General features: G+C 36.3%; 1 protein-coding gene across 5 annotated transcripts in view; it reads left to right on the top strand.

Moving 5' to 3' along the window:
- Positions 1-21,593, top strand: part of PPP1R42 (protein phosphatase 1 regulatory subunit 42) — a 45,152-nt gene extending 23,559 nt beyond the window's left edge. For all 5 annotated transcript variants that reach the window (XM_048216461.2, XM_057308145.1, XM_026516389.4 and 2 more), the window contains 2 exons: positions 15,739-15,856; positions 19,893-21,593. In XM_048216461.2, coding sequence (XP_048072418.1) covers positions 15,739-15,856; positions 19,893-20,023 — 249 coding nt within the window. In that variant the 3' untranslated portion in view covers positions 20,024-21,593. The remainder of the gene's footprint in view (positions 1-15,738; positions 15,857-19,892) is intronic.
- Positions 21,594-24,534: the final 2,941 nt, after the last annotated feature.

The raw sequence follows: 24,534 nt of genomic DNA, 5'->3' as shown, positions 1-24,534 counted from the left end.
ATGTCCAATTTAACTGCTAAGATATAAAACTGCTAGATAAAAAACATATATTAGACAAAGAGTTCTTTAAAGAACTCAAAAAGCAAGACCCATAAAAAACTGCTAAACTGGACTCCATCAAAATTTATTTTTTTAAACTTCTGTTCTTTGAAAGACATTAATGAAATGGTAAACCACATATGGAGAGAAAATAATAGCTATCATATATGTAATGAACAATTGTTATCCAGAATATATAAAGAACTTTTGAAACTCTATAGTAAGAAGACAAGCAATACATTTAAAAATGGGCTAAGATTACAACAAATTTTATAAAGGAACATATACTAATGGTAAATGAATATAAAAAAGATGCTCAGATCATCATTCATCAGGGAAAAGCAAATTAAAACCTAAATGTGATTCCACTACAATGGCTAAAATTAAAGACACTGACAATACCAATTTTTTGAGTTTTTATTTAAATTTTAGTTAACATTCAGTGCAATATTGATTTCAGGAGTACAATTCAGTGATTCATCACTTACATACAACACCCAATGCTCATTACAAGTGCCCTCTTTAATACCCACCACCCACCTAGCCCACCCCCTACCCAACTCATTCCATCAACCCTCAGTTTGTTCTCTATTTTTAAGAGTCTCTTATGGGGTGATGGGCATTTAGGAGGGCACTTTATGTAATGAGCACTGGCTCCTATATGCAACTGCTGAATCATTAAATCCTACCTCTGAAACTTAAAGAAAACAAAGAGTCTCTTATGGTTTGCATCCCTCTCTCCCTTTTTTTCCCCTTCCCATATGTTGTTCTGTTTCTTAAATTCCACATGACCGAAATCATATAGTATTTGTCTTTCTCTGACTTGTTTTGCTTAGCATAATACACTCTAGCTCCATCCACGTCACTGCAAATGGCAAGATTTCATTCTTTTTTATGGCTGAGTCATATTCTGTTGTATATATATATACCACATCCTCTTTATCCATTAATACCAAATTTTGTGTTTTTTATTTTTATTTTTTAAATTCAATTAATTAACATATAATGTATTATTAGTTTCAGAGGTAGCGGTCAGTGATTCATCAGTCTTATATAATACCCAGTGCTCATTACATCACATGCCCTCCTTAATGTCCATCACCCAGTTACCCCATTCCCCCATCCACCTCGCCTCCAGGAACTCTCAGTTTGTTTCCTATGATTAAGAGTCTATTATGGTTTATTTCCCTCTCTGATTTCGTGTTGTTTTATTTTCTCCTCTCTTGCCCTATGATCCTATGTTTTGTTTCTTAAATTCCACAGATGAGTGAGATCATATAATTGTCTTTCTCTGATTGACTTCTTTTGTTTAGCATAATACCCTCCAGTTCCATCCACATCGTTGCAAATGGCAAGATTTCAATTTTTGTGATGGCTGAGAAGTATTCCATTGTATATATGTACCACATCTTCTTTATCCATCTGTTGATGGACATCTGGGCTCTTTCCATAGTTTGGCTATTGCAGATATTGTTGCTACAAACATTGGACTGCAGGTGCCCCTATGGATCACTTTTATCTTTGAGGTAAATCCCTAGTACTGCAATTGTTGGGTAGTAGGGCTGCTCTATTTTTAACTTCTTGAGGGAACTCCATACTGTTTTCCAGAGTGGCTGCACCAGCTTGCATGCCCACCAACAGTGTAAGAGGATTCCCCTTTCTCCACATCCTCACTAACATCTGATGTTTCCTGATTTGTTAATTTTAGCCATTCCAACTAGTGTGAGGTGGTATCTCATTGTGGTTTTGATTTGTATTTCCCTGATGCCGAGTGATGTGGAGCATTTTTTCATGTTTCTGTTGGCCATTTGTATGTCTTCTTTGAAGAAATGTCTGTTCATGGTTTCTGTCCATTTCTTGATTGGATTATTTGTTCTTTGGGTGTTGAGTTTGACAAGTTCTTTATTGATTTTGGATACTAGCTCTTTATCTGATAAAACATTTGCAAATACCTTCTCCCAGTCTGTCGGCAGTCTTTTGATTTTGTCCACTGTTTCCTTTGCTGTGCAAAAGCTTCTTACCTTGATGAAGTCCCAATAGCTCACTTTTACCTTTGTTTCCTTTGCCTTTGAGACGTGTCTAGCAAGAAGTTGCTACAGCCAAAGTCACAGAGGTTGCTTCCTGTCTTCTCCTTTAGGATTTTGATGGATTCCTGTCTCACATTTAGGTCTGTCTTTCACCCATTTTGAGTCTATTTTTGTGTATAGTGTAAGAAAATCGTCCAGTTCATTCTTCTACATGTGGCCGTCCAATTTTCCCAACACCATTTGTTGAAGGGACTATCCTTGTGCATTTGATATTTCTTTCCAACATTAGTTGACCATAGAGTTGAGGGTCCATTTCTGGGTTCTCTATTCTGTTCCATTGATCCATGTATGTTTTTGTACCAGTACCATACTGTCTTGATGATTACAGCTCTGTAATATAGCTTGAAGTCCAGGATTGTGATGCCACCAGCTTTGGTTTTCTTTCCCAACACTCCTTTGGTTCTTTGGGGTCTTTTCTGGTTCCATACTAATTTTAGGATTATTTGTTCCAGCTCTGTGACAAAAAGTTGACGGTATTTTGATAGGGACTACATTAAATGTATAGATTGCTCGAGGTAGTATAAACATGTTTATATTTGTTCTTCTAATTCATAAGCATGGAATGTTTTTCCATTTCTTTGTGTCTGCCTCAATTTCTTTCGTGAATGTTCTATAGTTTTCTGAGTACAGATCCTTTGCCTGTTTGGTGAGATTTATTCCTAGGTATCTTATGGTTTTTGGTGCAATTGTTAATGGGATAGACTACTTAATTTCTCTTTTTTTCTGTCTCATTGTTCATGTATAGAAATGCAACTGATTTCTGTGCATTGATTTTATATCCTGCCACATTGCTTAATTCCCATATCAGTTCTAACAGTTTGGTGTGGAGTCTTTTGGGTCTTCCACGTAGAGTATCATGTCATCTGTGAAGATTGGCAATTTTACTTCTTTGCCAATTCAGATGTCTTTTATTTATTTTTGTTTTCTGATTGCTGAGGACTTCGAGTACTTCTAATACTGTGTTGAACAACAGTGGTGACAGTGGACATCCCTGCCGTGTTCCTGACCTTAGGAGACAAGCTCTCAGGTTTTCCCCATTGAGAATAATATTCACTGTGGGCTTTTTGTATATGCCTTTTATGATATTGAGGTTTGTACCCTCTATCCCTACACTCTGAAGACTTTTATTCAAGAAAAGATGCTGTACATTGTCAAATGCTTTTTCTGCATCTATTGAGAGGATCATATGGTTCTTGTCCTTTCTTTTATTAACATAGTGTATCACGTTGACTGATTTGCAGAGGCTGAACCACCCTTGCAGCCCAGGAATAAATCCCACTTGGTCGTGGTGAATAATCCTTTTAATGTACTGTTGGATCCTATTGGCTAGTATCTTGGTAAGAATTTTTGCATCTATGTTCATCAGGGATATTGGTCTGTAATTCTCCTTTTTGGTGGGGTCTTTGATTTTGGGATCAAGGTAATGATGGCCACATAGAATAAGTGTGGAAGTTTTCCTTCCATTTCTATTTTTTGGAACAGCTTCAGAGGAATAGCTATTAAGTCTTCTTTAAATGTTTGGTAGAATTCTCCTGGAAGCCATGTGGCCCTGGACACTTGTTTGTTAGGAGATTTTTCATTACTGCTTCAATTTCCTTACTGGTTATGGGTCTGTTCAGGTTTTCTATTTCTTTCTGGTTCAGTTTTGGTAGTTTATATGTCTCTAGGAATGTATCCATTTCTTCCAGATTGCCTCATTTGTTGGCATATAGTTGCTCTTAATATGTTCTTATAATTGTTTGTATTTCTTTGGTGTTGGTTGTGATCTCTCCTCTTTCATTCATGATTTTATTTATTTGGGTCCTTTCTCTTTTCTTTTTGATAAGTCTGGCCAGGAGTTTATCGATCTTATTAATTCTTTCAAAGATCCAGCTCCTAGTTTCATTGATCTGTTCAACTGTTCTTTTGGTTTCTAGTTCATTGATTTCTGCTCTCATCTTTATTAATTCTCTTCTCCTGCTGGGTTTAGGCTTTATTTGCTGTTCTTTCTCCAGCTCCTTTAGGTGTAAGGTTAGGTTGTGTATTTGAGACCTTTCTTGTTTCTTGAGAAAGGCTTTATTGCTGTATACTTCCCTCTTAGGACCACTTTTGCTGCATCCCAAAGATTTTGAACAGTTGTATTTTCATTTTCATTTGTTTCCTTGGAATTATTAAAATTCTTCTTTAGTTTCCTGGTTGACTCATTCATTCTTTAGTATGCTCTTTAGCCTCCATGTATTTGAGTTCTTTCCAACTTTCCTCTTGTGATTGAGTTCCAGTTTCAAAGCATTATCATCCAAAAATATGCAGGGAATGATCCCAAACTTTTGGTACCAGTTGAGACCTGATTTGAGACCCAGAATGTGATTTATTCTGGAGAATGTTCCATGTGCACTGGAGAAGAATGTGTATTCTGTTGCTTTAGAATGGAATACTCTGAATATATCTGTGAAGTCCATCTGGTCCACTGTGTCTTTCAGGGCCCTTGTTTCCTTGTTGATCATCTGCTTAGATGATCTGTCCATTTCAGTGAGTGGGGTGTTAAAGTCCCCTACTCTTATTGTATTATTATCAATGCATTTCTTTAATTTTGTTATTGATTGGCTTATATAATTGGCTGCTCCCATGTTAAGAGCATAAATATTTACAATTTTTAGATCTCCTTGTTGGAAAGACCCTTTAAATACGATATAGTGTCCTTCCTCATCTCTTATTACAGTCTTTGGTTTAAAATCTAATTTTTCTGATATAGGGATTACCACCTCAGCTTTGTTTTGATGTCCATTAGCATGATAAATGGCTTTCCACCCCCTCACTTTCAATCTGGAGGTGTCCTTGGTTGTAAAATGAGTCTCCTGCATACACATATCGATGGGTCTTGCTTTTTGATTCAGCCTGATACCCTGTGTCTTTTGACTGGGGCATTTAGCCCATTTACATTCACAGTAACTACTAAAAGATGTTAATTTAGTGCCATTGTATTACCTGTAAAGTCACTATTTCTGTATATTGTCTCTGTTCCTTTTTGGTCTATGTTACTTTTGGGTTCTCTCTTCACTTAAAGGATCCCTTTTAATATTTCTTGCAGGGCTGATTTAGTGATCACAAATTCTTCTACTTTCTGTTTGTCCTGGAATCTTTTTATCTCTCCTATTTTGAATGACATCCTTGCTAAATAAAATATTCTTGGCTGCATATTTTTCTCATTTAGCACCCTGAATATATCATGGCAGTCCTTTCTGGCCTGCCAGGTCTCTGTGGCAGGTCTGCTGCCAGTCTAATGTTTCTATCCTTGTAGGTTATGGACCTCTTGTCCCAAGCTGCTTTCAGGTTTTTTCTCTCTCTGAGATTTGCAAGTTTCACTATTATATGTCGAGGTATTCACCTATTTTTATTGATTTTGATGGGGCTTGCCTGTGCCTTGTGGACTTGAATGCCTGCTTCCTTCCCCAGATTAGGGAAGTTCTCTGCTATAATTTGCTCCAATATACTTTCTGCCCCCTCCCTCTCTTTCCTTTTCTTCTGGGATCCCAATTATTCTAATATTGTTTCACTTCATAGTATCACTTATCTCTCAAATTCTCCCCTCATGAGCCAGTAATTGTTTATCTCTCTTTTTCTCAGCTTCTTTATTCTCCATCGTTTGATCTTCTATATCACTAATTCCATCTTCTGCCTCATTTAGAGCCTATCAATTTTTTATTGTATCTCATTAATAGCCTTTTTTATTTCAACTTGATTAGATTTTAGTTCTTCTGACATCTTACTCATATCCGTACTGATTAGGTCCCTGGCAGTCAGTACTGTCTCTTGTTCTTTTTTTTGAGGTGAGTTTTTCCATCTTGTCATTCTTGCAGAAAGTGGTTGTTTTTCTATTTGTAGAGTTACAGCTAATCATTTTCTTGGATCTCCAGTTGAGTTCACAGGTGTTCAGAATGATTTAATAGCTATCTAGCTGAATTCCTGGAACCAGAGGAAACTAGGGTCTCCTACTCCTCTGCCATCTTGACTATCTCCTATGACCCCATTAATACCAATTTTTTTATAATAATTTTTTATTATGTTATGTTAGTCACCATACAGTATATCCTTAGTTTTTGATGTAATGTTCCATGATTCATTATTTGCATAATACCAATTTTTGATTGGATCTAGAGCAACTGGGTTTCTCATTAATCGTTGAGGAAAATCTAAAAGGTACATCTCTTTGGAAAATAGTTTGATAATTCCTTATAAAGTTAAATATGTACTTTTTATTTATGTAAATAAATATGACTCAGCATCCCCATTCTTAGATATTTACCCAAGTGAAATAGAAGCCTATGTTCACGCAAATATCAGTATGCAATTCTTCATAATAACTTTATTTGTAATTTTAGAAACACCCAAGTTTCCGTTAAATGGGCAATAGATAAACAAACTATATTCCATACCATGGAATATCACCCAACAATAAAAATGAAGGAACTGCTACTGATGCACACAACAACGTGGACAAATTAAAAAACATTATACTGAGTGAAATAAGGTAGACAAAAAAGAGTACATACTGTATGACTCCATTTATATGAAACTCTTGAAAAGTAAAAACAAATGTATATAGTACCAAATGTATCAATAGTTGCTGAACAGGAATGGGAAGAGGTTGACTGGAAAGGGCCATGAGTGAATCTTACATAATAATGAAAACGTTCTATCTTGATTATAGTGATTGTTATATGAATGTATAGGATTTAGTCTTTTAATTGATGCATATTATTGTATGTAAATTACAACTCCATAAAGTTAATTTTAAACTAATATTGGAAAAACTTTCCAAAACCAAAGGACATGAACTGCCAGATTGAAACTGTCTCCCGAATGCCAGCACAGTGGATGGAAAATGACCCACCGACAGGTCCATCCTTATATGTTTTTAGGACACCAGGAGTAAAGAGTTCCTAAAGAATTTGACAGAGAAAAAAAAGATCATAACACAAAGAATCAAAATGGAATCAGAATTATCAGACTTTTCTATCTGGAACACAGTAGAATAATGCCCCCAACATTTTGAGATAAAAATATTCTAAGTCTAGAATTATATACTCCATCAATTTTTCAATCAATTATGAGGTATAAAATGTCTTTGAGGGGCGCCTGGGTGGCTCAGTCGTTAGGCGTCTGCCTTTGGCTCAGGGCGTGATCCTGGCATTATGGGATCGAGCCCCGCATCAGGCTCCTCCACTGGGAGTCTGCTTCTTCCACTCCCACTCCCCCTGCTTGTGTTCCCTCTCTCTCTGGCTGTCTCTCTCTCTCTGTCAATTAAATAAAAATAAATAAAAATATTTTTTTTAAAAAATGTCTTTGAACATGCAAGCTCTCAAAAAAACTTATGTCCCTTTTCAGGCACTTCTTAAAGAATAGAGTTTCATCTAAACAGGACAGAAAACTAGGAAAAGGGAAGACACAAGATCTAGGAAACAGGAGAAAGTCAAAAGAAATTCCCAGAATGAATATGAAGGAAATGTGAAGTGAGGTCTTAGAATAGCATCTACCAGCCCAGGTGGTAGCAGGCTGAATTGGTGATAAATACACAGAAAAATAAGCAAATAATCAACCCATTTTTAACTCCAGGGAAAATAAAAAGCAATCATAGCGTATTATGTGATTTAAATTTGAACAGTATTTAAGTGAACTTAATTATATAGTCAATAAATATTAATCCTATCAACAATTTAAATCTAACTCTATTGACAGGATGGGGGAAGGGAAGTTTATTAGGGGTTGGAGTGGTACTTATGAGAATTATATCATCATGTTCCATAGTAGGAATTCAGTAGATAATTATCTAAGATTTAAAAATCAATAAATAACAGCTATTATTTAGTAATGTAGAGGTAAGTGGGTATAGGAATAGCTGTGGAAATTGAAAGTGGTTTTGTTATAAGCCCTCAGGTACTCTTTAAGTTTTGTTGTAAACCCTATGGTCTTATTTTTTAACAGTGTTGATTGCATTGCTTTGATTTTTAAAAAATCTAATTTAAAAATGGCTGAATGATTGGTAAGGAATTCCTGGTTAATAGAATTCTGTTATCATATATCACCATATCCCCCATTAGACTGAGAGCATTTAAGAGAAAGGAATTTTTGTTATTTCAGAATCCCCTAGAGTGCAGCCCAGTGAGCGCCTGGCACATAACAGGCACCTACTACATGTTTACAGAAAGAATGAATAAATGAATAGTAAAAAAATATTCAACCATGTGAAGAAGGAATGTAAACCATTCAGAAAGTTCCAGAGGCTGGACTATGCCAACAGTTGCTTTTTCCTCCCCTAAAGAGAAGATACCCAGGGAGTAAGGATGAAATTTCAAGTTCTTTTACTTCCAGCAAGAAGACAAGCAATTTAACATGCCCTGTGTAGCTTCTTGGAAGAATGAATATAGACTTGCACAGGGTTCATTTAAAATGTGCTCTTGTGTTGTTGGTGGAAATGCAACCCAGTGTAGCCACTCTGGAAAACACTATGGAAGTTCCTCTTTCAAAATGTTAAAAGTAGAACTACCCTACGACCCAGCAATTGCACTACTAGGTATTTATCCAAAGGATACAAAAATGCTGATTTGAAACATCCCAATGTTTATAGCAGCACTATTAACAATAGCCAAATCATGGAAAGAGCTCAAAGGTCCATCGACGATGAATGTATAAAGAAGATGTGGTATATATATACAATGGAATACTACTTGGTGATCAAAAAAAAAATGAAATTGCCATTTGCAACCACATGGATGGAACTCGAGTGTATTATACTAAGCAAAACAAGTCAGAGAAAGACAATGTATGATTTTACTCATGTGTTATTTAGGAAACAAAACAGATGAACATAGGAGAAGGGAAGGAAAAATAAAATAAGATTTAAAACAGAGAGGGAAGCAAACCATAAGAGACTTTAAAGCCTAGAGAACAAACTGAGGGTTGCTGGAGAAGAGGTGGGTGGCTGGATGGGCTAAATGGGTGATGGGCATAAGGAAGGCACTTGCTGGGATGAGCACCTGCTGTTACATGTAAATGATGAATCAGTAAACTCCTGAAACCAGTATTAGACTATATATTAACTAACTGTAATTTAAATTTAAAAATGATAGGAACAATAAAAAAATAAAACATGCTCTTGTGGTCCCTTTAAAATCAATTTCCAATGGCTTAGTAAAAGGATGTGTTGAAGTTCAGCAACAAAATGTCTCCATTTCTTTGGCTTTTATTTTTCCATTCTTTATGCTCACTGACTGAAGCTGCCCCAAAGCTCTTGACATCAAACCCTGTACCATGGGAGAGAAAGCTCAATGTGCCATACATAAGGTCGTTGACATCTATTCTAAAAGTCTTCAACAACAGACAGCTTTATGCCATGGGGGGAAAGCAGACATCATTAGAGACTCCTAACAAAAACCCTATAATTACCCAAGGTTTTTAGCACTTAGAGCAGCTGCTTTTATATGGACATCCATAGGTTCCTTGTATACATCTATATGAAAATACATGAAATAAGAAAAAAATAAAAATAATGGTCCCTTAAGATAGTTAATAACTTTGAATCTTCCAGTCAAGATTCTGCTTTGAGTAATGAGAAAGATATTTAAGAAAAATTAAAAGGAAAAGATACAGCAACAGTAACAAAAATTCTGGCGGGGCAACTTAAAATCTTGGAGCTCTGTGGAAGGAATAAGAAAAGGAAAAAGAAAAGAGAATTGGGTCACTGGCAAAAATAGGTATTCCCCAACGATTCCCATGCCCTAGCCTACTGAGGGTAGTAGAGCCACAGGGGAGTGACTACCTTGGAGGTGGAGGCATAGGATACAGTCCTGGAGGAAGCTTCCTCCTATCTGGGATTTCATTCCCTTCCCTCTCTCTTCTACATACGCACAGCTGCCAAAGACTCCTTCCCCCAAAATCCTCTAACCCTGCCCTCATTTCTCCTATTCTCTAGTCCAAAAATGGTCCAGGGCAGAAATTTGGGGCAACGGAGGTGGATGGAGGAGAGGGGAGGGTGGCAGAGGAATAGAGGAGGAAACAGAATAACAGAAGATAAATCCTGTCTTTTCCCCTTTCTATGTCTGTAGCCCCTCTAATCAGCAAATTTTTCAAAGTGGCTTCATACAATTTCTCCTTTATAATTCCTGTCCTCCTTCTAATGGCAGATCCATTGACTCATGCATGCACTCGTTCATGTCTTTTTTTTTTTTTAAAGATTTTATTTATTTATTTGACAGAGATAGAGACAGCCAGCGAGAGAGGGAACACAAGCAGGGGGAGTGGGAGAGGAAGAAGCAGGCTCATAGCAGAGGAGCCTGATGTGGGGCTCGATCCCACAACACTGGGATCACGCCCTGAGCCGAAGGCAGACGCTCAACCGCTGTGCCACCCAGGCGCCCCCATGTCTTCTTATCCATTCATTCAAAACACCTACCATCTGGCAATGCTTGTTAGACAATGGGGGAGACAATAATGAACAAAAAACAGATACAGTCTCTGGCCTCGAAGAGCTCTCACCCTTGAGGGGAAGAGAAACATTAAGCACACAATCACCCGAAAACAAATGTAAAATTGCACATCTGGCAAATACTACAAATAAAAAGTATGTGACTTGAAGAGCCTCCGACAGGGGGATTTGTCTTAGAGAGCTCAGCGAAAGCTTCCCTTAGGAAGGGATTGCTAAACTGGGCTCTGAGAGAACAGAAGGGTTTACCAGGTAAAGAATAACATGTGCAAATGCCCTGAAGCAGGTGAGAGTCTGGCAAAGATGAGAACAGGAAGCAGAGAGAGTGAAGGTGGAGCATACTACACATAGAGCTGATGGGTAGATGGGCCACATAGGTCATGATAGAGAGTTTTGTCTTTAACCTAAGAACAATGGTGAATCACTGAAGGTGTTTAAGCAAGGGGTAAAGTAGTAATAAAGTAGCATTTCGAAAAGACCAGCATAGCTACAGTGTGGAGAATAGCTTGGAATAGTCTAGACAAGTTAGGCAGTGAGAGATGGTAGAAACTTGAACAGAGTTGGGGTAGAAATAAAGTGAGTAGATACTCTGGAGAGCTGTTTGGAAATCAAGTGTACAGAACTTGGTGGTGAGTTGGATATAGAGAGCATTGAAGAAGGAGAGGTCAAGAATGATTCTCTGGCTTCTGCCTTGCCCAACAGAATACAGGGAACTCAAAAGTCAGGTTCAGTGGAGAGGGAGAGGATCATGAGTTTTGGTCATACAGAGTTTGAGGTGCCTTTGTAGTGTTCCAGAGAAAATACTAAGTAGACAATTGGATATATAAAGCCAGATTCCAGTGGACAGAAGAATGTGGGTATCTCCAGCATATTGGTTATGTGGTCACTTAAACTGCTATCATGAATGATACTACCTAGATATGGGAGGAAAGAGTATTTGCTGAAATGCTCAATGTAGCTTCCCATAAAATCTGGTTCTTCTTGTCATGTACAGATGACCCTTCCTTCCTCAGTGTAACAGACGTTTTACTATTTTCATCAATGTGGCTATTCTTTTTCTGTAAAGGGTCTGCACATAAATAGAGATCGTGATGTGTTAGAAAATTGTTTTTCTAGCCATAATTTTACAGTCTGCTGTGGTCCAGGGAAGGAAAACAAATATGAAAGAAATAAATGTAGATTATAGAAAAGGAAGGAAGTGAATTAATCCCTGAACATCTGCCACAGGGACACCTATTTGCTCCCGTTCCCCACAGGAAACTGTATGCTCAGGAAACATGGTGATGCCCTTGGAGAGGTTTTACAGCACTGTTACTGTACAGATATTCTTTGGGCTTTTTCTCAATTAAATGGTCTGTTTCCATGGGCCAACTCAGTCAACAGTCCACTGGGTATAGCTCTTTTTTGTGAAATGTTTTCTCCAGTCTCAAAAGCAACTTTTATAAAACAGCTTGTTTATACCTTGGGGATTTCTATGGTCAGAAGTTACTTGTAGAGTCAGAGATTCATTCAGGATCCAGGGAGCCTGCAAACATGTAGAATCACAAAGCCGTTAGGGAGGAGTCAGTAAGATAACATGCTCCAAAGAAGTGAAACTGAGAAAGTTTGAGATTGGCAATGTATGGCTCAGTGATAAGGTCAGCAGTGCCTGTTCAGAAGGACCAGGCTGCAGGAGTGAGCAGTGACTGAGGAAGAAAAGTGGCCTAGACCCTTAAAACTCCAAATGTGGTCCTAAGACCAGCAGCATCAGCCTCAAAAATGCAGAATCTCAGTTTCTGCTCCAGACCAAACATATCAGAACCGGCATTTAATAAATGAGATGTCTAGGTGATTCTTAAGCACAAAAAAGTCTGAGAAACACTGCTCTGTACTACTCTTTCAAGAAGTGTAGCGATGGTAGGTTAAGAGATAGGATAAAAGCCATAGGAGAGGGAGAGATTAGAAATGAAAATGCAAGAGAAAGAAGACCCCGAGAAGAGAAGGCCTAGGAGAAGGGAAAAGATCAAGAGGACTGATGAATTTGAAAAAAGAGATGGGACTCTTCCTTTGTTGACAAAAATAGAAAAGAGGAATGGATGAAGTATGAGACCAAAGGCAGAAAACAGAAAACTGTGGGTAATGACCCAGTTCTCCCCAACAGAGAGCAAAGTCATCCACTGAGGAGGAGAAAGAAAGGTGTTAGGCCAAATACTCCATAGTTTAAATTCAGAGGGCTCTAGTTTAAATGACATCTACTTTTGGTTAACATTCCTTTGCATTTTTTCCTGTAACTCCTTTAAATAAGTATGCATCGATGTATTAAAATATTAAAACTTCACTGGCCATTTACAATAAAACTTCCATTTCTATAAGTAGTTGATGAGCCATGAACTTCACTAGGGCCAACATTATATACCTTGATGACATATTAAGTCAAATAAACATCATGGTTGCAAAAATTTATAAAAACTTGAAAGAACAGTAATACTAAAAAAATCTTTACCTATAGTTTTTATGTCTGCAAAGTTTGTTAAATCAATAAAATGATCTGAAAAATTCATCTCACAGTCAGATATATTAGTGATTTACTTCATTGGTTTTCTGATAACCATTTATCATGAAGTAAAGCATCTTCAGAATGAATGGTGGAAATAAAAAATTTGATGTGCCTGCCTCTTATATAAACTAAATATTTCATTTATAAGACACAAATGAACAAACCACTATGGCCTGTCATGTTTTTCCAGTTTCTAATTTATTCAACCTCTGCTCAATATTGATCCTGACAAGCACAGTAACCCAAAGATAAATTTATTCACTCTACAGTTTAGTCAGAAACAAGCCAAAAATTATAGATTTTCCCAGGCAGATGATGACAAGCAGTCAGGGGGATGACAAATGGCTGTCTTTAGATTTAGTTAGGACAGTTGGACCAGACATTTCCAATAAAGATTGGAGCATGCTGGTCAAATACAGGTTCATCAGTGGCCATCATTAATTGTAGAGCAAGCACTGCCAGTTACTGCAGCCGCCTACATAGGAGCCTGGGCACCAGCCCTGCATGGGAAATAGAATCGGTTCCTCAGTATTTTGCAGCACTCCTCTAAGTGATAGCATGACATGATCATTTATCAAACAGAGACTGTCCAGAAAAGTGTCTGCTCCCTTTAGTAACACTGAAGGGCAGGAAAGCAAAAGCATTTTATTAGAGACAGGAAGGCAATGAACTACCGGAGCGTATCCAAAGGGTAATCATATTTCAGCGCAGGATTAGTTTTTTCTTAAATAAACATACACTGGAGGGAGTATGTCACGGGTCATTTATCAAGTGAGGAACAATTAACAAAACTCTACAGGATTCTTTTTATCTGTATAAATTTTAAGTTTTTTTATTGTTATTACTTAATTTTTGGATGATGGGCATCATATTCAACACTACAAAAATTCAATGCACAGTTCCATCCTTAGAGGTTTTTAGACTAAGAAATACAGTGAAACTCTCACATAAAATAATTATGGCTGTATCAAATGCTGTTAAACAAATGCTGTGGAGAGGAAATAATCCAGGGCCCAAGACTGAAAGATGAAGTTACAACTTTTGAAGACAGCTTTCTTATAAAAAGTCAACTACTAGTTAGTGAGTCAGAAGCTTATTCTTCCTTACAACAATTTTTGCTCTCTACTGACCAAAATTAAGAGAAAGGTTATTAGCTGAAGGGTGGTAAGGCAAAAAGACAGAGAATTAACATATTTATTAGGTACCTGCTTTGTTTCAGGCACTTTATATGCCACAACAACTAATCTTAACTAGTCACACTTTATAAATGAGAACACAGACTTGTCTAAGGTCATACAGTAAGCAGCAGTGCCAGGAAGGTTGGGGTTGTCTATTTTTTTTTAAACTATATTTTTTTCACAAATTATTTATTTGGATACCTCAGAGTCTAATACAGAACATAGCCCATGATTCAATACCTATTTTGTTGAATAATAAAGTAGGTAGAACTGGAAATATTTTTACCATTTTATGTAAGGAGACACTAGTCTCAAGAAGATTAAGAGAACTACCAGGTGCTCTGCAGTAGGTCCTAGACATCTACCCAGCTATCCTTGTAATTATTCCCCTAAAATACCATTCCTTCATGTAGATAGAGGCATATACCTGGATATTCCAAATCTGTTACCTCCATGATATGAGCATTTTGTGGGGATTTTTTTTCCATGTAAGTTCTACAACCAACGTGGGGCTCGAACTCACTACCCTGTGATCAAAAGTCACATGCCGGCTAGGTGCTCCTTGTGGAGATTTTTAATATGTGGAAGGGAACTGTTGTCACAGCTCACAGTAAAAAAAAAAAAAAAAAAAAAAAAAATTTCTCGGGCACCTACGCCGAGGTGGCTCAGTTGGTTAAACGTCCAACTCTTGACTTAGGCTCAGGTCATGATCTCAGGGTTGTGAGATCAAGTCCCACACTGAGCTCCGTGCTGGGTTTGGAGACTGCTTAACAGTCTCTCTCCCCTCTACCCCTCCCCATCTCTAAAAACCAAAGGTAAACAAACCAAAAAAATGATTTTCTAAAATCTAAAGAATAAATTCAGTCTTATCAAAAGAAATTTTTCTAAAAATGGAAAAATGAAATATCTAAGTAACAAGAAACATGCATCAAGCAAAGAATAAGATGGAAAGTACAAATAGGTTAAATAGATACACAAGGCTGAAAGGTACCAACCTTTGAAGGTAAGGAAATGATAACAGGAATAAAAATACCAAGCAATTCATTGCCGATTACTTTCAGCTTTGCAATTAAGAGTATGTATGAATTGATCTATACTTTGTATTTCCTAATTTTCCCTATAATTTTGGTCTTGGCTTGAGGAGAACAAATAGAAGAATCATAGGTGTTTGCCTGTTGCTATTCTTCAGAATTTTCATTAACTTTGTAATTCTAACCACCTTATTCTAAAGAATAGTTATTTCCTTAGATGTGTACAAGATCAATTAGTAGTATAGACCATTTTACTCAAAAAGATTTATGGTACACCTTCTAAGTACCTAGAAAAGCAGTAATTAGAGCTAGAAAAGCAGTAATTACCTTTAATAACAGCAAACTGATATGAAAGAAATATTGGTGATTATGAAATACTTGTGTCTTGTTTTTTCTTCTCTAATTATAGGATTTGGAATTTTTACTGAACAAGTTGATGAAGCTGTGGAAAATGGATCTAAATGGAAATCCTGTTTGTCTCAAACCTAAATACAGAGACAGACTGATACTGGTGTCCAAATCACTGGGTATATATTTATATTATATTAATATAATTGTCTTAGAGAAAGAGAACTGGTTAACTTTTTCGTTAATTTAATATCAGACCTTGAAAAATATAAATACGATGTCTAAATCTATGAAAATGGTCAATTTTAAATTCAATATTTTAAGTAAAAGCAAAAGTTAAAATTGAGAAATAAAACATGAAAATATCTGCTGTTGAGAAATAATTAAGGCACCACATACCCTTTCTTTAAAAACGTGTAGAGGGGCACCTGGGTAGCGCAGTCGTTAAAGCGTCTGCCTTCGGCTCAGGGCGTGATCCCGGCGTTCCGGGATCGAGTCCCACATTGGGCTCCTCCGCTGGGAGCCTGCTTCTTCCTCTCTCACTCGCCTGCTGTGTTCCCTCTCTCGCTGGCTGTCTCTCTGTCACATAAATAAATAAAATCTTTAAAAAAATAAAAAATAAAAATGTGTAGAACTTGCTGACCTTTTGTCAAATTCTCACTGGCACAAATCCTCTGAAGATCCCAAGAGACTCTTTAGTTCTTGGATCTGTAGATAAAAATTAATGAAAGTATTCACTGCTTGACAATTGCCCTAAGAATGTACAGGGTTCCTTTCGTTTGAAAGGGGAGCAAGGTAGAGAGTCCCTTTATGAGATCCTTAGAAATAATAACACCCTGATTATGCACTATAATGGGGGCAATGGACAACAGCTCTTCACTAGGGACCAAGTTATACACATCAGAGAGATAATGAAAGAGTTTCCTATATCTGAACATGCTATACTTGGGTATAAAAACTAACGCATGGCAAAACCATTTCAAAGCTCATAGCTGTAGTAAACCTTGATTAATCATGATGCTAGTGCAGTGGTTCTCTTGGGGGAGGGAGGGGTTGATAAAGGGTATATCACAAAAATTCAGGACTTTTCAAAATACATATGCAAGGGTCACACCCTGACCACTACCCTTGACCCCATCAGCCAAGGGAAGGAAACAGAGAATACACCAAGAAAACAGTCATTTGTATTTTTTGTAAGTTGTGCAGATGAATCTGCAATGCACATTCCCCCAACTCTCCATCTCCTTCCCTTCCTGACCTCCACACGCAATTGTATTAGTCCACTTTCTTTAGGAAGCAGAGTAAATACAACTAATGTTAGATGCTTAAGAATCTTCCTATTTTCATGGAACCATTTCTGGGAACACTTCTCATTATATAGTACTGTAGAGGTGATGCAGTAAAGGATGTGGAGATAAGGTACTTTCTAAATAAATAGAATTTAGTCAAAAATGTTTTTAAATAAATCTTTCCTAAACATATTTTGTGATTATAAAATTAATACACATTTCCTTTTTTTTTTTTAATTTTAAGTAGGATCCATACCCAATGTGGGGCTTGAACTCACAACCTCAAGATCAAGAGTCACAAGTTCTACCAACTGAGCCACCCAGTCACCCCTAAAATTAATACATATTTCTTGGGGCGCCTGGGTGGCTCAGTCATTAAGGGTCTGCCTTCGGCTCAGGGCATGATCCCAGCGTTCTGGGATCGAGCCCCACATCAGGCTCCTCTGCTGGAAGCCTGCTTCTTCCTCTCTCACTCCCCCTGCTTGTGTTCCCTCTCTCGCTGGCTGTCTCTGTCTCTGTCAAATAAATAAACAAATAATCTAAAAAAAAAAATATTTCTTACAAAAATGCCGAAAATACAAAAAAGAAAATTAATGTCATTCATAATCCCACCATAAATCTGCTGTTAAAACTTTAGTATATGTCCTTTCAGTCTTTTCTCTTTGGTTCTAGCTTGTCTTCTTCTTTTTTAAGATTTTTTTTTTTTTAATTTGAGAGAGAGAGCACGTGAGAGAGAAAGAACAGGCAGAGGGAGAGGGAGAAGCAGCCTCCTGGTGAGCAGGGAGCCCTACCTGGGATCATGACCTGAGCCAAAGGCAGATACCTGCAACCAACTGAGCCACCCAGGCACCCCCAGCTTGCCTTATTTTCTTGTCCTTTTTTATGCAAAACCAAAACAAAAAGTGAATTGAGGACCTGGTTTGATGTCCCCAGTAAGGACTGTGGAGAGACATGTTTTATAAGTAACCCAGTCCTCACCAAACAGAATGACAAGCCACACATTTGGTTTATTTACTCAGCCTGAGTGGAAATAAATTTTGTGTTGAGAACAACTCATTAAAACAAATCTCATAGGTCTCCTGTCTTATGTCCATTACCTGGCTTCCCCTCCTGAACCACCTCTACATGATCATTTCCTAAAAGAAGAAATCAGACTTAGTAAGGCATAGTCTCCTAGTCATTCTCAGCTTTGTCCGCAACATAAAGATGAGGAAAAAGGGATCACGGTGAAAGATTTGGGTTTTCATTCCTTATCTTTAGAACATGTTTTAAAAATCTATATTTATTTACACATATCACACCCAAAAATACACTAACAAATTATACAATTATTAATAAAAACAAATCTGGAAAGATATCAATAAATCCAAGTGGCTGGGAAAACTAAGCATAAAAGAATGACCTTTAATATAAAGTTGTAAGTACGAAGATGCTTGATAAAGAACATTCAGCCAATTTCTTACATTCCAATTTGGAGAGTACTAATTCAGTTAAAATAAGTACATGACACAATATATGGAAACAACTATACTTCCAGAGTTTATGGTTCTAGTTTACATTTCCAGTTTCATCACTTTATTTTGTACTTAGGATCTAACAATATTATGGATCATAGTTAAGTGGCAATGTTAATACTTTCAGTAGTGCAATCAGTATCAGGATACTGTCACTTTCCCTGTAAGAACATGATTTAAATTTTTTTACTACATCCTTTTCTCATCTGGGATCCAGTGGAAGACATTCCATGGATAATGAAAGAAAAATATATAATTACCTTTAAAAACTACTATATAGCAAATTTTGTTAGAAAGAGATAGTGTTTTTATCAAATGAAGGCCACATGTAGTCATGTAATTACATATAAAACAAAATGTCCTATAAAGGGATAATTTGTAATTTTATAGTATATGTAGTATATATACATATACAATGGAATACTATCAACCATTAAAAATTGTGTTTAAAGAAAGACATGATAAAATATGATCACAATACAATAATAAAAATTAGAATGTAATACTATGTAAATAGAGAATTCCAACTTTATATAATACACACACACACACACACACAGAAAACAAAAAAATGTTAAAAATATACTGTTAGTGGGTTTTAGTGATTCTTTTTGGTTGTAGAACACAGGCAATATTAATTTTTTTTCTTTTCCCACTTTTTTGTATTTTCCAAATATCTTACAGTATACAAAAATTATTTTATGTAATTTAAGATACTCAATTTTCAAAACCCTTTTTTAGAGGGACAAAATTTCAACATAGCTGAAATCTTCATTGAACCAAGAGACCAGCTTTGTGAGTTGTCCCTATCATATCCTATGTCCTAGCATATAATAGCAGTGTCTGGGTGGCTCAGTTAAGCCAAGGCTGGTTAAGCCTAGGATATAATAAGCATTATTAATGTTTGTGCTTTTAAAATACCATGATAAATGTACAAAATTTCTTACTCACTTTAACATAAAATGTATTTTATAGTTTTTCCTAAGAATAATAACCGTAAAATGGAAATGAATAGATAATATCTAAATTTTGTTTAACATGACATTTTTGTTTTTAAAAATAACAATACAATTTACATGTGGCCCTAGAAGGGAAAGCATACATCAAATTGTTTACAGTGATTATCTTTGTCATTGATGGTAAGGAGAATTATGGATAGTAATTACAGAGTCTTCTTATTTTTTTTTCCACCATGTTTCAGTTGTTTATAGTCACATATTCTTTTTGAAATCAGAAAAAAATAATTTAAAATAAGAGCTCAACAAAAAGAAGTTGTATAAATAAGGTATTTTTAAAAGATATTTATTTCAGCCTCTGTTGTAATTTAAGTTCATGTGCCTTAAACCAGAAATATGTATATATTGTCTATATATTTATATATTATATTTTAACATATAAATTTTTTTCTCTAGAATTTCTTGATGGAAAAGAAATTAAAAATATGGAAAGACAATTCCTAATAAATTGGAAAGCATCCAAAGATGCCAAGAAAATCAGCAAGAAAAGGAACAGTAAAACCGAGGGTGCAAGTAACTCATACTAAGTAAGCAGGCTGTCATTCATTAGTTAACCACTTCTACTAAAAGAGGGAATATTCTACCCAGCAACAACAACAAAAAATGCCAGAAATAAGAAGCTTTTGTTTAGATTTTTGTTTAAGATTTTGGGTTTTTTAAAACTTATTTACAATTCCTCGGAAATTTTACCTGTTATGTTTACATATGAAAATGATAGCTACTGCCAACAAAAGCTGTGTTTGGTTCATACTGAGTTTGACTATGTCAGCTATGAAAACAGAGCCATGAGGGTGGGGGAAAATGTATAATTTTGTATCTGACAAAAGTACATATTAATTATGCAAATGGTGAAACAACAATCAGCTATGTAAATTGTGAAATCTAAGTCACTAGTATATGAGCTTAGTAGCAGTGCAAAAATCACATTTTCCATCAGGATACAGAATAAAAATGTATGACAACCACATCTGTGGCCTATACTCTGTGGCCTATCCCCTTTCTCACATACATGCCCTAACACTTGAATATTTTGTTTATAACATGCTTAAGATTATAATGCAAAGGACAGGTCAACCTCCCCTGCTTAACTTATGTACCTAATGTAGCCAAGTGTAACATGTAACAATTATCTTTATCATATTTAGGAGCATTCTAGAATTCATTCTTCACAGATTCTATAGTCCACAACATTGGAATGAACCTCTTCCTCTGTTCCATAACACTGTTTGAATGCTAATGGTCCTCCTATTTCACAGCTACCGGGATGGGATCATAGAAAGGGATTAGGTCAGGGGAATAGGGAAAGGGAAACTATAATAGCATAAGGCTTCATACATGGATACCATATCCTAGGAGCTCTGCCACTCTAGAACAAGAAGGTTGAGGTGAGGAGAAGCAAAGGTAAAAAGGCATGGAGCTCTGATGATTTTGCCATATCACGTCCATTGAATATGAACTGTGGGAAATCGTTTTGAAGAATGGGACTTTCTGAACTGACAGTATTACCCATGAGTGATGATGATGTGCTGGCAATGTGAATTTTTCAAGATCTCAAATCTATAAAATGGACAGGCAGCATTTCTCCTATGTTCATCCCTGGTTGGCTTTGAAGGGCAGAACCAGACCCAGGGTAAGGATTCCAGTATTTTACATATTTTCAGTATTATAGCAAGGACATCAAAGTACTTTATTAATACTGAAGTATTCATAGAATTCAACACCAGCCCTCACCCAAAAACTGAACCTATTCTAAACAGAATGTAGTTTCCTTCATCTTAATAGATTTTAAAAATTCTTCCTACTTCAGAAGCAATTTCCAATGAAATTCTACAAAACAATTAAAATGTGCCTTAAAGTTTATAATCTAAAAAAATTACACTGGGGGCGCCTGGGTTGCACAGCGGTTAAGCGTCTGCCTTCGGCTCAGGGCGTGATCCCGGCGTTATGGGATCGAGCCCCACATCAGGCTCCTCCGCTATGAGTCTGCTTCTTCCTCTCCCACTCCCCCTGCTTGTGTTCCCTCTCTCGCTGGCTGCCTCTCTGTCAAATAAATAAATAAAATCTTTAAATAAATAAATAAATAAATAAATAAATAAATTACACTGTCATTTGATTTTTCTCAATAAAATCTTCAATTTCTTCATAATCTAGTGTGACCACTAACAATTACCAAAAGCAATCTTTAAAGCCATATAGATACAGTAATAACAAACCATCTGAAAAGTGATTTAAGAAAACAATTCCATTTTGGGGCGCCTGGGTGGCACAGTCGTTAAGCGTCTGCCTTCAGCTCAGGGCGTGATCCCGGTGCTCTGGGATCGAGCCCCACATCAGACTCCTTTGCTAGGAGCCTGCTTCTTCCTCTCCCACTCCCCCTGCTTTGTTCCCTCTCTCACTGGCTGTCTCACTCTGTCAAATAAATAAATAAAATCTTAAAAAAAAAAAGAAAACAATTCCATTTAATATAGCACAAAAAAGAATAAAATACCTACAAACAAATTTAACTAGTAAGGTAAGAAAAAAAAAAAAAGAATTGTATACCGAAAACTACAAAACACTAATGAAAGAAATCAACAAACAAACGAATGGAAAGACATCTGGTGTTCATGAAGTAGAAAATTTAATATTGTTAAAATGTCCATAATACCCAAAAGCAATCAACAAATTCAGTACAATCGCAATCAAAATCTGAATGGCATTTTCACAGAATTGAAAAACAATTCTAAAATTCGTATTGAACCACAAAGGATCACCAATAGCCAAATCAACCTTGAGAAGATTAGAGGCATCATACTTCCTGATTTCAAAATATATTACAAAACACAGCAATCAAAACAGTGTAGTACGGGTGTAGGACAGACATACAGATATACAGAATAGAATAGAAAGCTCAAAAATAAATCCATGCAAAAATGATCAACTGATTTTCAACAAAGGTGCCAAGAATAAAGACAGTCAAATGTTGTTGGGAAAACTGGATATCCACATGCAAGAGAACACTTATCATAAACCACACAAAAAAATCCACTCAAAATGGATTAAAGACTTAAACATAAGACCTGAAATTGTAAAACTCTAGAAGAAAACACAGGAGAAATCTTCATGACATTAGTCTTGGCAATGATTTCATGGGTATGACACCAAAAAGCACAGGCAACAAAAACAAGTATACTATATCAAACTAAAAAGTTCATGCAAAGCAAAGGGAATAATCAGCAGAGTAAAAAGACAACCTACATAATGGGAGAAAATATTTGTAAACTGTACATCTGATATGGGGTTAAGCTCCAAAACATATATAGAACTCCTCCAACTCAACAGCAAAAAAACTAATAACCAGATTTTAAAATGGGCTAGGGACTTGAAAAGGCATATCTCCAAAGACCTACAAATGGCCAACAGGTATATTTTTTAAAAATGTTCAATATCATTAATCAACAGGGAAATGCAAATCAAAACCACAATGAGGGGGCGCCTGGGTGGCGCAGTCGTTAAGCGTCTGCCTTCGGCTCAGGGCGTGATCCCGGAATCCCGGGATCGAGCCCCACGTCAGGCTCCTCTCCTGGGAGCCTGCTTCTTCCTCTCCCACTCCCCCTGCTTGTGTTCCCTCTCTCGCTGGCTGTCTGTCTCTGTCAAATAAATAAATAAAATCTTTAAAAAAAAAAAAAAACCACAATGAGGTATCACCACACACCTGTCAGATGTGTATTATTATCAAAAGTATCAATGTGCCTTAAACCAGAAATACATACATATTATCTATATATTTATATACTATATATTTATATACTATATATCTATATATTTGTGTATATATATATAAAACCTATTATAAAAAAGCCAAAAGACAACAAGAGTTGGTGAGCATGTAGAGAAATTTGAACTTTGTATACTACTGGTGGGGATGCAAAATGGTGCAGCCACTATGAAAAACAGTGTGGCAGTGCATCAAAATTTAAGAATAGAACTACTATATGATCCAGCAATCCCAGTTCTGTGTATTCATTCAAAAAAACTGAAATTAAGATTTTTGAAGAGATATTAGTACTCCTGTGTTCACTACAGCACTAGTCACAATAGCCAAGATGTAGAAACAACCTAAATTCCTAAATTTAGTCCAATGACAGATGAATGGATAAAGAAAACATGGTATATACATACAACAAAATACTATCCACCCTTCAAAGAGAATGAAATTCTGCAACATGTGACAACATGAATGAACCTTGAGGACATGATGCTAAATAAAATAAGCCAGTCACAGAAAGACACTTACATGAGCTATCCAAAATAGTCACATTCATAGAATCAAAGAGTAGAATGGTGGTTGCTAGAGGATGGGGGAAAGAGTAAGTGGGGAGTTACTAATCAATGGGCATAAAGTTTCAGTTAAGCAGCATGAATAAGCTCTAGAGATCTACTGTACAAAGTTGTACCTATAGTCAAAAATAATGTATTGTACACTTAAGAATTTGTTTACAAAGTGGATCTCATGTTAAGTGTTTTTACCACATATATATTTTTTTTAAAAAAAAGCTTCCGCACAGCAAAGGAAACAATTAAACTGAAAGACAACCTACTGAATGGGAGAAGATATTTGCAAATGACATATCCAAAAAAGGATTATATGTATATAAAGAACTGATATAAGTCAACACCAAAAAAAATAAATAATCCAATTAAAAAATGGGCAGAAGATATGAACAGACATTTCTCCAAAGAGGATATGCAGATGGCCAACAGACACATGAAAGATGCTCAAGGCATCACTCATCATCAGGGAATTGCAAATCAAATTGACAATAAGATATCACCTAACTCCTATCAGAATGGCTAAAACAAAAAAACCCAAGAAACAACGAGTGTTGGCAAAGATGTAGAGAAAAAAGAACGCTCATGCACTATTGGTAGGAATGCAAACTGGTGCAGCCACTATGGAATACCATACAGAAGTTCCTTAAAAAGTTAAAAAAAGAACTACCCTATGATCCAGTAATTACACTACTGGGTATTTAACTCCAAAATACACAAAAACTAA

The sequence above is a fragment of the Ursus arctos genome, unplaced genomic scaffold (genome assembly GCF_023065955.2).
Source record: "Ursus arctos isolate Adak ecotype North America unplaced genomic scaffold, UrsArc2.0 scaffold_6, whole genome shotgun sequence".
Lineage (NCBI taxonomy): Eukaryota > Metazoa > Chordata > Mammalia > Carnivora > Ursidae > Ursus > Ursus arctos.
Note: the sequence above shows the minus strand (reverse complement) of the source record. Positions and strands in the feature narration are given on the sequence as shown.